The 14,486-nt window shown below is 47.1% G+C and overlaps 1 protein-coding gene and 1 non-coding gene across 7 annotated transcripts in view; both read right to left on the bottom strand.

Moving 5' to 3' along the window:
- Positions 1–35: 35 nt before the first annotated feature.
- Positions 36–139, bottom strand: LOC122482267. The gene has a single exon (XR_006297069.1). It is a non-coding gene; the product is annotated as a U6 spliceosomal RNA (small nuclear RNA).
- Positions 140–2,844: 2,705 nt separating this feature from the next.
- The window catches only part of EIF4E2 (eukaryotic translation initiation factor 4E family member 2), a 31,292-nt gene continuing 19,650 nt past the window's right edge, over positions 2,845–14,486 (bottom strand). For 2 of the 6 annotated variants that reach the window (XM_043578181.1, XM_043578179.1), the window contains exons 7-8: positions 11,368–11,445; positions 5,412–5,456 (exon numbers count right to left, since the gene is read on the bottom strand). In XM_043578181.1, the coding sequence (XP_043434116.1) occupies positions 11,400–11,445 (46 nt within the window). In that variant the 3' untranslated portion in view covers positions 5,412–5,456; positions 11,368–11,399. Of the gene's footprint in view, positions 5,457–11,367; positions 11,446–12,592; positions 14,216–14,486 lie in introns of those variants that run through there. The other 4 variants (XM_043578182.1, XM_043578180.1, XM_043578184.1 and 1 more) reach the window with 2 other exon arrangements.

Raw genomic sequence — 14,486 nt, 5'->3', positions numbered from 1 at the left:
TTTTTTTCCCTCCGAAGGTTTTTTTTTTGAGAGAGAGAAATCTGGAACGCTTCACAAATTTGCGTGTCAGCCTCGCACAGGGCCCGTGCTCATCTCTGCATCGTTCCAATTTTAGGATAGGTGCTGCCGAAGCGAGCACAGGGCAGAGTTCTGCCTTAAAGGCTGCGGTATATGCTTTGCCTTTACTACCCTCCCCCAACCAGAATTCATGGGTCCAGGAATCCAGGGATGGGAGTGGGAGTGGCTCCTCTGACGGGTCCACTCAAAGTGGCTCTGCTGACTTGGAGATTTTGGTTTTCAGAGCAGGAATGTTTCTACCAGGGAACACAGCAATGATTCCATTTTTTTTTTTTTTTATTTTGAGAGAGAGAGAGTGCGTGCATGCACATGCGCACAGCTGGGGAGGGGCAGAGAGAAGGAGAGACAGAAGCCCAAGCAGTCTCCGTGCCATCAGTGCAGAGCCCGAAGCGGGGCTCGAACTCACAAACTGTGAGATCATGACCTGAGCCAATTCAGGAGTCAGACGCATACAGGCTGAGCCACCCAGGCGCCCAGCGATGGCTCCATTGGGTTGCATATTGAGGCTCACCTGGCTATCTGGGGCTCATCAGGACACTGAACCAACAAGCTAGTATGGGGATTAGTCTACTGGCTGGAGAGTATTACCGAGGGAAGTCTGGGTGCTGCGATACAACAGGAGCAGGGAAGACCGTGGCTGGAACCTAGAAAATCCTGCAGGTCCCTCTCAGAAATAGCAACGATGAATGAAAAACTAAAAAAAATAAAGGCAGGACAATTAATTCAGACCCTTTAGGAATGAAGGTTTGGATCAACCATTTCAAAAGAATTCTGGGGGCGCCTGGGTGGCGCAGTCGGTTAAGCGTCCGACTTCGGCCAGGTCACGATCTCGCGGTCCGGGAGTTCGAGCCCCGCGTCGGGCTCTGGGCTGATGGCTCAGAACCTGGAGCCTGTTTCCGATTCTGTGTCTCCCTCTCTCTCTGCCCCTCCCCCGTTCATGCTCTGTCTCTCTCTGTCCCAAAAATAAATTAAAAAAATAAATAAATAAATAAATAAAAAAGAATTCTGACCAGCTGAGATTCTCCTGGCTGAGGGCAAAGGAAATAGAGACCAGGTAGTGGAAACAGCGGTTATAAATATCAACTCCAGCTTCACAACACACTCTACATATTCTTTCTGGATTGTTCTGTGTGTACACACACACACATGTTCCTTTTCACTCCTTCTCATTATCTCATGCTGTTTCTGTTGGAAGCTCACTTTGCCATGTAGTCTACTTTTCCCCATTTTTAAAAAAAATTTTTTAGAGCAAGAGAATGGGGGAGAGGGGCGGAGGAGGGAGAGAGAGAGAGAGAGAGAGGGAGGGAGGGAGGGAGAGAGAATCATACGCAGGCTCCACATTCAGCACAGAGCCTGATGTGGGGCTTGGTCCCACGACTCTGGGATCATGACCTTAGCCAAAATCAACAGATGGATACCCAACTGACTGAGCCCCCCGGGCGCCCCTACCGTGTAGGGCTTAGGTCTCATTCTGTTATCCTATATTCTCCTCAGACAAGACTGTGACTGGATGGGAGGAATCGACATGGCCCAGAGATCCATACATTGATTGTTGGGTTTTACATTTCCTTAGTTTGGGAGAGAGTGCGTCCATCTTCTTAAAATCAGTTACATCTTGGGGCGCCTGGGTGGCGCAGTCGGTTAAGCGTCCGACTTCAGCCAGGTCACGATCTCGCGGTCCGGGAGTTCGAGCCCCGCGTCAGGCTCTGGGCTGATGGCTCAGAGCCTGGAGCCTGTTTCCGATTCTGTGTCTCCCTCTCTCTCTGCCCCTCCCCTGTTCATGCTCTGTCTCTCTCTGTCCCAAAAATAAATAAACATTGAAAAAAAAAATCAGTTACATCTTGGGCAGAAACCGTAAGGAGCTTTTGTGATCGTATTAAAGCTCAAATGTATGTCAAGGGGTGTGTGCAGATGCTGTGTGGCTAAAGGGGAAGGCTCTACCAATTACTAAGCTCTTCTCAGCCTCACGCCCAGTATTTTTAACTGTTTGTGTGATGCCGGGCACGGAACTCTGCTGACATTTCTGCTCTGCCAGCTGGCATCCCATTGGGCCTCTCCAGCAGGATGCACCTGAGGGAGGCCTCAGTGCCGGAGGAAGAAAAGGGACCTGTTCCCTCCTGTCCCCATCAGCATCACCCCGTGCAGCAGCAGCAGCACGTTCCCAGAGCCACAGCCAGACCCAGTCGTCACTTCTGACCCCTCTGACCCCCCCGGAGCCGCTCTGTTGTGCCCCAGCGACACCAGCACCGGGCGAGCACCCATCCGGAGGCAGGTCTTCCTGGAGTTGCTACTTCCCGGTTCTTTCACTGTCAAAAATCCTATCCTATTGTTAACATGACTTGCGTGGGTTCTGTCTTCTATTTGGACCATGACTGACAGACACAGGAAGCTTCTGTCTATTGAAACGGAGTCCCAAGACTGTATCGTTTAAATCCTTCATCAACAACGACTGAGGCTCTGCAACGTCTCTTTCTCCCATGGTTTTTCACACGGGCACTTGGGGATTTCCTCAAATTCTAATCCTTTGAATTTCCTTCTGTTCCAATAGTCCTCACCCCAAGTTGAGAATTAAAATAAACTGTATTTGGATATTAAAATTTTAAATTGAGAATATTTTTAGAACACATGTCAAGGATACTGCATTGTCTGAACTGTCCTACACGTTTTGTGCCGGAATGGACTTAAAAGAGCCACGCACGCAAGAGCAGAATTCGCAGCAACCACCGCCAGTGCCCCATTTCCCTTCATTAAGAGTCCACAACCTGGTTCTTGCGGATAGTTTTCATTTATTACTGCAGTAGACAATCGCTCTGAAAGTGCAACACTAAATCACTTTGTCACAGCCTCTGCCCCTCCACTGGCAAATTCTTGGAAGTTCATTCTTGGAGCATCGCGGACCACAAGCTTCTCTCTAGGTGGATAATTATTGCCACTGCCAAGGTCACAGGAAAAAAAAAAAACCCCACACACATGAATAGAAGGATAAAATGAGAAGAGCCCTCGAGAGTAGGGGCCAATTTCAAACGGAAAATCCAGCAGAGGGGTCAGGGGACAACAGCCCACCTGTGCAAAGTGGAAGGTGACTCCCCATCTCCAGGCAGCAACCTACCACGTTGGTGAGGTTGGTCTGGGCGCACCTTTTGCCCGCTTTGTCCCCAGAGTAGGTGATACCATAACCACTGCCGTGTCATACCGCAGTGTAGCAGAGGCCCATGGAGTCAAAAGAAGTAAAAGGACCTCTCAAGCCAGTTTGGAAAATGGGTGGTTTGGCTAAACTGACTCTTCAACCTCCCACTTAAAACTGCTGGACAGAATATCCGGGAGAGCCCTGCGGGTAAGACACTGCCTGAGAGAAATAACTCTCGTTCTGACCAGCACAGGGCCAGCATCTTTTGATGGGAAAAGATAACTTTCAAATACTGCAATGCCAAGGAAGAAGGAAAACATGAGCAGTTCTAGAAAACACGAGAGATTAAAAAATCTGAACGAGACAAAAAAAAAAAAAAAAAAAGCGCAAAACTATGGACAGTACACCCAAGCACTCAGCCTGACAGAACCCTCCCTCACGAACACATCACACACATACACACCTGCTTGCACACACACAACAGGTAGATGCCCCAAGGAGGGCAAATCCAAATGCCTGCTCTCTTTGGAATTCTCACGGCAAATCTGAGTGTAGGCAGACGTGAAGCCCTCCCTGGGGTCTAGACAAATACTCAAGGAGGCAGCCTTCGCTCCCCATTTTAGCCAATGTTGCTCCTCTGTTTGCCTGAGCCCTTCACAATTATCTGGGCACTACAATTCATTCTTCATACTCCTGGAGTTTAAATCATGGCTAGATCTTCTTATCCGATCTAACTTCACCTGTAATGGAAGCACCTCCCTTTTGGCTCCTGCACTCCCATTCTTTCGGGAAAAAGCATCCCAAGACAGTGGTAATTAGAGGGGGTTCAGGACTCGGAAAGTAGGAAGAGAGTAATATAAATACAATAAGGAAACGCCTATTACTCTCCTAGGACTTCTCTGAGACCAGGTGGCGAAGGCCCTGGCCGGCAAGGACAGGTTTTAGGAGAGGCCTTAATTTAAGGTACTGCGATCTCTGCTCACAAGAGCCAAGTAAGACAGCGCTCCCTGCAGGCTGCTGTGGGACTCGTACTCAGTACTGATTTCAATCCTAGGTGCTCTTTTGACCTCTCTGACTTCAGTCCTTCTGGAGTCAGATCACCAGGCTTCTCTAATGCCTGACTGGTCTTTTTTAAAGCATGCTTGCAGTGGCCTGTCAGAGGTTTCTGTCTGGACGTCATGGGTCAGCACGCATTACTAGCATTATCTACCAGGTGACAAGGACCGAAAGCAGGTTTCCTCAACCACTGCAGACAGGCACAGCCATGCAAAGAAAGCCACCCATCACGGTCACCTTCTCTTCAGATGCCCCAGTTTTGGGATCATAGAATTTACCATATTAAGTGTTCACACTGGGCAACAACCAAGCTTTTGCTTCCCTTCCTCAACGAGGGTCATGCAGCAGGCTGGACACACAGGCCCTGCTCATCTGGTTTCAGACATTGCCCTCAGCTCCAAATCCTGCACTTGGAACCGCTATTATAACCTAGCTCCTAATCAAACTGGATTCTGCGCCAGTTTGATTTACCAAGGCATACCTTCTGAGCTGCCTCGGTGAAACCAGTGTGGCCCACTGGATTAAAATTCTAAGTGCAGCAGTGCCTAAGAAGAAAGAGTCCCACAGGAGGGTAGAACTGGAGGGCATAAGGCAGGAGACTATACAAAATCAGTTAACACATTTTCAGAAAATGGTGGGCTTGGGGGAAAAGGGGAGAGAAATAAACAAAATGGCCCAATAACTTAATGGCAGAGCTAGAAGAGAGCATTTATAGCCATTCCGGGACTCTCCAACAAAAAGCTTTTCCTGGACGCACAGACATTCATAATACTGACAACTCTCGGTCGACAGCTCTGGCTTGTACACGTGGTCACGATGCCCTTCGTACAGCAGAGGAGAGCACACAGAACGCCCGACAGGCATCTGGACCGCACACAGCAAAACAAAAGGCTGAACTCCACCCCCCCACAGAACCCCATTAAAAAAAAAGTTTTGTCTATTACAAAGTCACGTTTTCTGTTTTTCCGCTTTATAAAGTCAGCGATGCTGGAGGGTGTCTAGCGGAATCTGTCCTCCAGGAATGAGTGCAAAAGGGGAGCACACGGCTCGGGGACGTCCCTTCAGTGAGCAGATGGAAGGACCGGCTGGAGACCTCCCATCCATTTCGGACAAACACACACATACAGAAAAGGATTATTGCCAGCTCGTGTACTTTCACAATGTGATTTTTGTATTTCGAAAGCTTGAATTGTCCCTGAAAGAAAAAAATGGGAGAAAACAGAGCATTCAATACACAGATCTTCTATAGGCAACAGCACACACATGGGGCAGGGGATGGGAGTGGGGGTGGAGGCCTGAACTCAGCTGCTCCAGGGCCCTCCTGATATACCTACCCCAGAACTTCCCTTCCTTGCTAATCTAATGCCAACATAGCAAACCGCCTCCCAAGTCCCTTTGAACACTTCAACTCAGCTGTTTTCAAGAGCCAAAAATTAGAAACAACCCAAACACCTATAAAAAGGGCACTGGTTAAATATGAATATTATGGCACGTTCATCCAATGGGACACTTGTGCAGCTTAAAAAAAAAAAACAAGCCAAGGAAGCTCACACTAATACGGAAAGCTCTCCAGGAGAAACTGAGAAGGTGCAAAACAGTGTGAGCCCATAGTACGCCACGTTTTGTGTAAGTGGGGGTGGGGGAAATAAGGTCAGAGTTCACACTGCTTGTATGGACATTGAGTCTATAAGGCTATACAAGAAACCAACAACAATTTGTTACGTGGGGCAGCAGACGGGGGAAGGGGGGGGAGCACAGCAGAGCCTGAGCAGATGGAGTGAGAGTGGGAGGGAAACCCCTTTCTTTTGCACACACAAACACACACATACATTAAAAAAAAAAAAAAAAATCCATGTGATTGTATCACGTATTTTTTAAAAAAATCAACCAACCAACCAACCGAAAAATCTTTAGTTCAAAACTTATCGCTCCTTATAAAAGGGTGTTCCACGAAGTGAATCTGAGTACCCTTAAGACACTCAGCTAGAATTCTTGAAAGAGAAGCATGGATGTATGTGACACATCATCAGAGGCGTCCTCTCAGTTGCCTTCTACGGGATGTGGGCAGGCTTGGCCACCCACCTGAAACCTTTCCTGCTCCACACTAGACATCCAACATCTCAGCAGCCCACACTGCCATTTGAAGCCCCCAGTCTCAGGGCTACAAAGGGCCTTAAAGGCCCTCTGCTGTAGCCCAGAGCTTCAGACTTCCAAATACCTGAAATTCTGAAACAGGAATTCTCATTAACCTGATTTTTGAGTCATTACTTCCCTTTAGTTTTGATAGGACATTCTAGAAGCTTTAGCTTTAACTGACCATCTTAATATTGCTACAATTTATTGGGCATATGGCTATCAGTCTGGGGTAATTCTGGAAGAATATACTCAGCCTAGACAAATGGCAGTTTCCAGTTAGCAACTGGCTACCAGACTCTCCCCTGTGATGGCGGTCGGCTGCCTTCACTACCCAAGATGAATGACTGTAGACAAGTACACGGAGAGGGGAAACTGGAGGCGAACTCCGTCTGGGAAGAAACTGATATCATCTCAATAGTCCACTAGTATTTTTATAACTGGATGCATGACTATGTAGCTCATTTATCAATGGCTACTGAGTATTTTGATCTAAGGAGGGGAAGACTGAACATGAAGAAAACTTAATGGGGTGATCATCTTTTTTAAAAGGGCTTTCACAAGGACAGATCCCACCGAGGTGCCACTTGTAACTAGCAAAGGATGATAAGGAGGAACATTTCTGACTATAAAACAGAGAAAAGCAAGCGTAAGGGCCATGTGTGTGTGATCTCCCAGTCCCCTTGGGGATGATGCGCTGTACTACTGAGACTACGTGTCAGAGAACCTCTCTAATAACACAGGAGTGGTTAGGAAGGAACAGTCTGCTCTGTTCCATTTCTTCCCTCTGCCCTCTACCCAGTTCCCTCTCTCGCCACAGAGCAAAAGTCAACCAGCAGGGGAAAATGAGTGAATAGAAAGGCAGGGTGTGGGAAGGTAGAATCACAGAATTTTCTAACAGTGGGAGAATGATCTGTCTTTGGAGTAAGAGAGACAGCAGGCAAGTGTCTGGACCCAGCCTTTTCATCCATTAGTGATACAGAAGAGAGAACTTTCTGGACAACTCATCACTGTAAACAGGTCACCTCTATCTTTTGGAAGAGTCCCTGTACTGTGCTGGGGGTTGGGCCACAAACAAATTCTCTCTGTGGCAGGTAAACTGAAGAGCTCTACAACACTTTCCCATCTAGATGTTTACTATTTATTCTAATTATTTCTGTCCTAGATCTCTTCACGGTCAGAAAATCTAAGAAATCACAATTAGATTCTAAGGTTTATTTGTAATGTGGAAAAGGGGAGAAGAATAAGAAGCCAGGATAATCTAGCTAAGTTCCCCCAGAGTTTGATTTAAAGAGGAAAACAAAGAGCAACGAGAATGGGTGACAGGCTGCTGACAATGACAATGACAATGACAGGCTGGTGGCAGCTGGTGGCTCTGGTCCAGCTTCTCTAAAAAAAAAAAAAAAAAGTGGGCTGAGAACAGCTCGGTGCCAGATGTCGTCTGAGGAATGTGTTCATCTCAGACCAGCTGAGAACTAATCCTTGGTTATGTCCATTACCCCAGGCTGCGGTGCCAGAGAGATTAAGAGACAGAAAAAGGAAGAAGGAAGAAAGAAGAAAGGGAGTGGCAGGTCACAGGCAACGCTTAACTTTTCAAAAAAGATGGGCTTCTGTTCTCATAAAAGCAAAGTATAATTTAGAAAATCCAGAGTGAGCTCCTAAAAGCTAGCCCCTCTAGCCACCTAGCAATGTTGTGATGGAGCATGGGCGACCGGGAAGGCTTTTCTGTTGTTTTCGTTTTTTCAAGAGACCTTTTAGAAGGAAATAAAAATTTTACATCCTCATCTATGAATTTATGAAATAAAAATATAAATTATATATAAATATATTAAGCCCAGTGTATTGATTTAAGGGGGCTTTTCAGACATCAGTTTTTCCCTGTATCTTAATTTATCCCAGAGGATTTTTACACTCCAGGGCACAGGACACAGGAGCTAAAAGACCCACAATACTAGAGAGGGGTCAAAAAGAACCTTTCTCGGGGCGCCCGGGTGACTCGGTTAAACGTCCAACTTCAGCTCAGGCGATGATCTCACGGTTCATGGGTTCGAGCCCCACATCAGGCTCTGTGCTGACAGCTTGGAACCTGGAGCCTGCTTCGGATTCTATGTCTCCCTCTCTCTCTGCCCCTCCCCTGCTTGCACACTCTCTCTCTCTAAAATACATTAAAAAATTAAAAAGACCTTTCTCTACGGGATGACTCTTTATCCTGATAGCAGGACACAAATACCAGCGCCCCATCCAAACTGGCTTCCAGCTTCACGTTCCCAGGCATTTGGGGGGAAAACTGTTACCCAAATACTCTGTAACAGCTTTCTAATCTGCTCTGCCATTTCGTATTTCTCTAGAAAGGACAAATTCCAACTCTGGGAAGAATAAGCTGAGGGTGAGGCAAGCTCCTGAGGGTGGACAACACAGGAGCAAGGTGGCTGGTTCCTCAAAGGAATGCCTCTCCATTCTTGCAGGAAGTGGCCACAGTGATTCCGGGGCCTCAAGGGAAAACTGCGAGCTGAGCCACCGAGTAGGAGCGCTACCTGACTCTCTGCTCTGGAGGGGGATCTGAGAGTGCACTCACAAATCAGCCTACAGGCTTCCGTACAGTCTTCAGAGGAACATTCTCTGGCTACCAGCTGTCCACCACAGGCCAGCTCTGGCTTCCACGCCTCTCCCTCCCTGTATACTAAATAAAACTACAAACCCTTCCTAGGTTCAGTGGGGCAAGTTTCCATCTCTAATCTCCCACTGAGGGCCAACTTCACTCCCCAACAACACAGATCATTGCTCTGTGCATGCCAGCCCAGACATATAAGTAACCTAAATCCTCCCCAGCAGCTAACTGGGACTTCCACTGAAGTCATGGTTAAAAGGGCAATACTGATTTGTAATGCAGGTCAAATGAAATGGTTCTAGAATATTAGCAGCTATATGTCATAACATAAAATATCGGATCAACCGAGAAGTATTTGTGGTTCAAGAACAATTACTTGAATAGCAGTTTTTAGTTCCTCCTAGATCATGGTCTCCTTGGAGGGGGAAAAGAAAAGGTGAAGAGGACGAGGAGCCAAAGTGTTAGGAACCTTTAAAAGAGCAGTTCAGAGCTAGCGTAGCAGCTGAGAGCACCCCTTCAGGGGTAACGTGATAGGGATGAAATAGAGAGTCTTTTTCAAGTCTTTAAGACAATGACATGAGTTGGTTTTTTTGTTTAGACTCTAATACTCCAAGTATTAGACCTCCGAGGCTGCGCTTTACGCAGGAGAACACCTAAACCATGAAGTGCTTCTTCATCTGCCAGATAAAAAGGATATAGGGGCAACAAAAACAAGAAAGAAGAGACCGCAAAACGGCAACGATGCAAATACAGGATTTCAAGGCAATTCAGAGATCTCTTTCCCAAGGGATTCAGTGTTAGTGAAGGGGGAGGGACAGCTTTCCCCCATTCTGATTATTCCAATTTCATTTTAAAGCCTTTTCTCCCCCGATGGAACTTAGATGCTATTGATTCTTAAAGATACCATCGTTTTCTGTACTCTACGAAGTAAACGTTGCTAAACTACGTCCAAAATCTTTCTTATCACATCCACTGTGAGCACCCTGATTTTAGGGATATTGAAAACAAAACCAAAAAATATCCTAGAAATAATTAAATATGGTAATGTTATTAAAATGATTAAAACAACTGCATGATAGCACCAGGCCTCTGGAAATCTGACTTATTTATTCTAAGTAGCTGCCGTTTTCAGCCTGCATTTCAGTGTACACCCAACATTACAGCCGATGCTTGTTTTTCATCCCTCCTTGTATATACTAGCAGCCACCTCTGACCTGTTAACTATATTTTACAGAGAAAACTTTTAAATTGAAATTTAAAAAATCTAGTATGCCTAAAAAATTGAATTTATAATACAGGAATTAAGCTTTAAAAAAAGACATGCCTGGCATCATCTGTGTGTGCAGGACTTCTGAGACCGTTTATCTAACGATCACTCAGCTCTGCGGAGTACTCAGACCCCGGGTCACCTGCTCTGTCCCTCTGTGTCATCCTCTCTTGCTGTCTGAGGGATGCAGATCTCCTTTTCTCGAAAAAGCCTCATTTCCCTCCTGGGAAGGGGGAGTTCTGAAGCGGCTACTACAGCTGACACATTCTGTTCCAATTTTAGCAATTCTCTATTGCACAGGGATGGGGGTGGCGGGGTGGGAGGGTAGTTAACGCCCAGGACTATGCTCTCAGTGCAGGCACATGCAGTTACTGTCTTCTCATCCAGAGTAAATTGACCCAATTCCCTCTGCTAGAGACACACACATGGACTTGGCACTCTCTTCATTAACTGAAACACAAATGTTCTTAAAGTCAATGTGTCAGCTGACCCAGCCTTCGATTTCCCGGGGCCTCTCCCTTCCAGTGACATGTGACTGTCTAGTCAAGCACGCCCCTGCATCTGCCCCAGCTCACTCTCACTGTGAGACCCGCAGGTTCTACCACTGTTTGCTCACACTCGATAGACACCACCAGCAGACAAGGGACATACCTCTCACCTAACCCACACCAGAGCCCATGGAACTGTCCTGTCAGTCACAGGACACTGCCAGATGGCTTGAAACGGCCACGTCTGGGCAAAAGACAAAGGATCTGTGGCACGTCTATAATCATGGTATGTTGGCATTGGAAGAGATCGAAGACACTTTAGTCTGGGGAACCTCATTTTCCAAACGAAAACACGGGCACGGTAAGTTAAGCAATCCTCCCGGAGGTCCACCGGGAGACACGTGACCCTGGGAGGACGATCTAGTGGTTCTGGACTTGGTGCTTTTCTCTGAGACTGTGACAACCAGTCAAAGAGGAGAAGCTGGAGCAGGCTCCATGTTGGCAGAGGCAAGGCTGGGGGTAAACGGGGAGAGGGCACGCCCTTGGGAAGAGGGGGCCTGTGGCTGAGAGGTATGTCACAAGGTTACAGAGAAGATAGACAAGGCCCTACCCTGAGTGTGAGAGACAGAGGGGAGCGTCCGATCAGCGGCCGCTGCTGTTCACCAGGCCATGAAACTCCTCCCAGGCCCTGGCAAACCAGAGACAAAAAACACAATAGCACATTCAGATCAACAGCTTTTTAACAAAGAGAGCACAGACACGATAACCCCACATCCCACTTGAGATACCTCAAGGTCGGGCGGAGCGCACCAGTACCTGGAAGCAGCGGTCAGGCTTCCCCCTCTAGACGCTGCCCTCACATCAGCAGTGGCGGCCAGTTGGCACTGCTCCTGGCTGGCTTGACTAGCGAAGTCTGGCCCTGTCCCCTCAAGCAACTGCCACAGTCCTCCTACCTGCTGCTTCAAGTCTACAGGGAGGCCCAGGAGGTCAGAGCTAAGCTCAATCCTCCCTGGAGCCACCCCCAATCACCGGGGTAGAGGGCTTTCTGCCCTTGGGGGCGTGAGGGCAGGTGGCAGGAACTACTGTTCTTCATCAGGCCTCACTCTGCGGGTAAAGGCAGGTGCCCAGAAGCATTATGATGGCTGGAGATGCAATGAAGCAACTAAAGCGCTTTCTCTGCTCTCCTTTCCAACTGTAGGACCCCTCCCAACTCACACCCCAAATCTGTATCAGATTCCATCCGTTTCTGGAAATGCCCATGTAATTACTACCTTACACTGTGTAGGTCATAGCAGCTCAAATTTTTAGGGCTCAGTGATCCTTGTAACTTTCATGCCAATTAACTTGATTTAGTGATTGGGGTTAGGAAGGAGTAAGAAACAGGACTGCAGGGTGCCCAGTCTCTCTGGATGCCGCTCCACGAAGAACAAGCCGTTGGTGACTGCTGGCCAAAGAACCAGGAGAAAACCAGATCCCTCACGTGTCCTTGAAGCCCTAAACCACTTCAAGTTTCCTCAGAGAAGCTGATGTCCTACCTTTCGGCCCCAGCCACTTTTCAGCTCTATTGGGGACAGACTGCCTGGTAAATTCCTTGGGAACTTATATATATTATCTAATGGGTAATTCAATGCTTGTAAATCTAAAATTCCTTACTGGCAATTATTCCATTCTCAGTTTAAAGGAATGACGGTATCTTGGGTGACAACACGCGTCACTCACTACAGGTGTGATATTATGGCCAATAGAATATACTTCATCACCAGGCCTTCTACAGGTAGGTTTTCTTTAAGTAGGGAGGGATTTAAATACAGAGACCTGGTACAACAAATTCCTTCTTGCAGGTAATACTTATACCAGTTTCACTAGTTTTTTTTTCCTTTTGAACAGGAGCAATGATAAGTTAATGATCTCTTAGAACAAGAGGCTGATCTGCAGGTAATGGTGTCTTTAGAGAGTATTACCAAAGCTACTAATACACGCTAACGATTGAAGAAATACGTAAGACCGCTGATCAAGCGTGCCAGTCTTTGTCAATTCACAAACTCAGTCTCCACAGCAAGACATCTGTTCCACAGCCCTTTCTGGAGATGCTGATGCGATGAACGTCCTGAGTCCACGAGTGAGATCAGAAGGCTATTTCATTCTTCCTTCCACATGAAGATTAAGGGTAAAGCAAATCCGATGTTTGGGCAGCGACCTAGGAAACCCCTCTTTCCTTCTAATAGTGAGATTTCAATCCTATTTTAAGCAACTTAGGCATCAACAAATTACGTGGCTGTGTTGAAGCTTCATCTCATTTATCCTTTTGTGTCCAGAAAGGCCTATGCTAGTCCAAAGAGAACAGTTCTCAGTGTTAAGAACCTGCAGAATTACAGATTTCAGAGTTCCCTCTAATCCATTCCAGTATGAAACCGCCCTCCCGTTTTCTTCAGAGGTATCTTCTTCAGGTGCTAAACCTCCACATGAAGAGGCTGGGTCTAGTAATTTCCTTACACGGACTCAATGGACACCAAACAGGTGGCCACAGTCACTGGAACAATCACACTTATGTAGGCCAATGCTTGGCTAAGAGGCAAGTCAACCACCTAAAGCTAAGTGCGCATATTCTAACTATTCTCCATCTGACATCCTATGCATACTAGGTAATATTAAAAATTGCTTCCTTTAAAGGTAAAGAAAGAACAAGTTAAATGTTACAAGTGTCCAATGAATGAATGGAGTTTCTTTAAAAAAAAAAATTACTCTGAGATTAGCAGTCTACAGGGGATTCTGAACAGATTCAAATGACAAAGTGACAGTCTTTTAAAGACCACTCTTGTCCCAGCTCGCTTACCAGAAAGCAAATTCTGAGAGCCGAGATCTCATTTCTCTGTAACTGTACTTGCCCCCACTCCACTCAAAGCCTGGTTCACAGCCTCGCATGCAGCTGGCCCTCAATACTCATGGACATGCTCCGCCTCCGCTAGCCTGGGCTTTCTTGGCTTTGAGCATCAGTATGGGGGAACATCTCCTAGACGCAAAGCCAGGCCAGCAATTATGCTGGTGTGACCTGGTGCCACCAGGCTACGATCCCATGATTTAGCCACGTCAGAGGAAGGGCTGGTTGGTTCTTGCCTACAAACTTCAATGTCTACATACAATGGTATCTAGACGTGGTAAAGCAAAGTCCCCAGGTTTGACCCATCTCTCCTCTGGAATAAAGTAATAAAGAGAAGTCACCTACCCTCAACTTCCTCTGCAGAGGGGTCTGGTCAGACTCCCCAGTACTGTGGCCCACTGAGTGAAGCTGGCCCTGTCTTCCCCTTTTCCGTTCCAGGCCAGACGCACAAAGGAACTCAATGGGACTATTCCAAAGAGGAATTTCCTCACAAAAGACACTGCTGCTTTATGTGGCTCTGTGCCAAGTTTTATCCTGGTGGTCCCCTGGTGGTTGCAAGTCTGGCTGCATTATGAGACTTCTCCTCAAAAGAGGATACAGTTAGTTACTTGACGTCCGCAAGTACCCAAACCTATGAAAGCTCAGCTATGACTGGTCTCATTAAAAGGAGCCATGCACCTGAGCTAACGCCCAACTTAACAGGTTCCCCATTTCTCAATGGGACCTGCTCACCCTTCGGGGGCAAACTACTGGCAGTGAACAGGGATAGGAAGCGGCAGGCAGGCGTCCCCTCTGCAGCGAAGCAGCTCACCACGCACTGTGCGCATCAGCGTTTGCCTCAGCTCACCTAA

This window comes from Prionailurus bengalensis, chromosome C1 (assembly GCF_016509475.1).
Source record: "Prionailurus bengalensis isolate Pbe53 chromosome C1, Fcat_Pben_1.1_paternal_pri, whole genome shotgun sequence".
Taxonomy (NCBI): Eukaryota; Metazoa; Chordata; class Mammalia; order Carnivora; family Felidae; genus Prionailurus; species Prionailurus bengalensis.
Note: the sequence above shows the minus strand (reverse complement) of the source record. Positions and strands in the feature narration are given on the sequence as shown.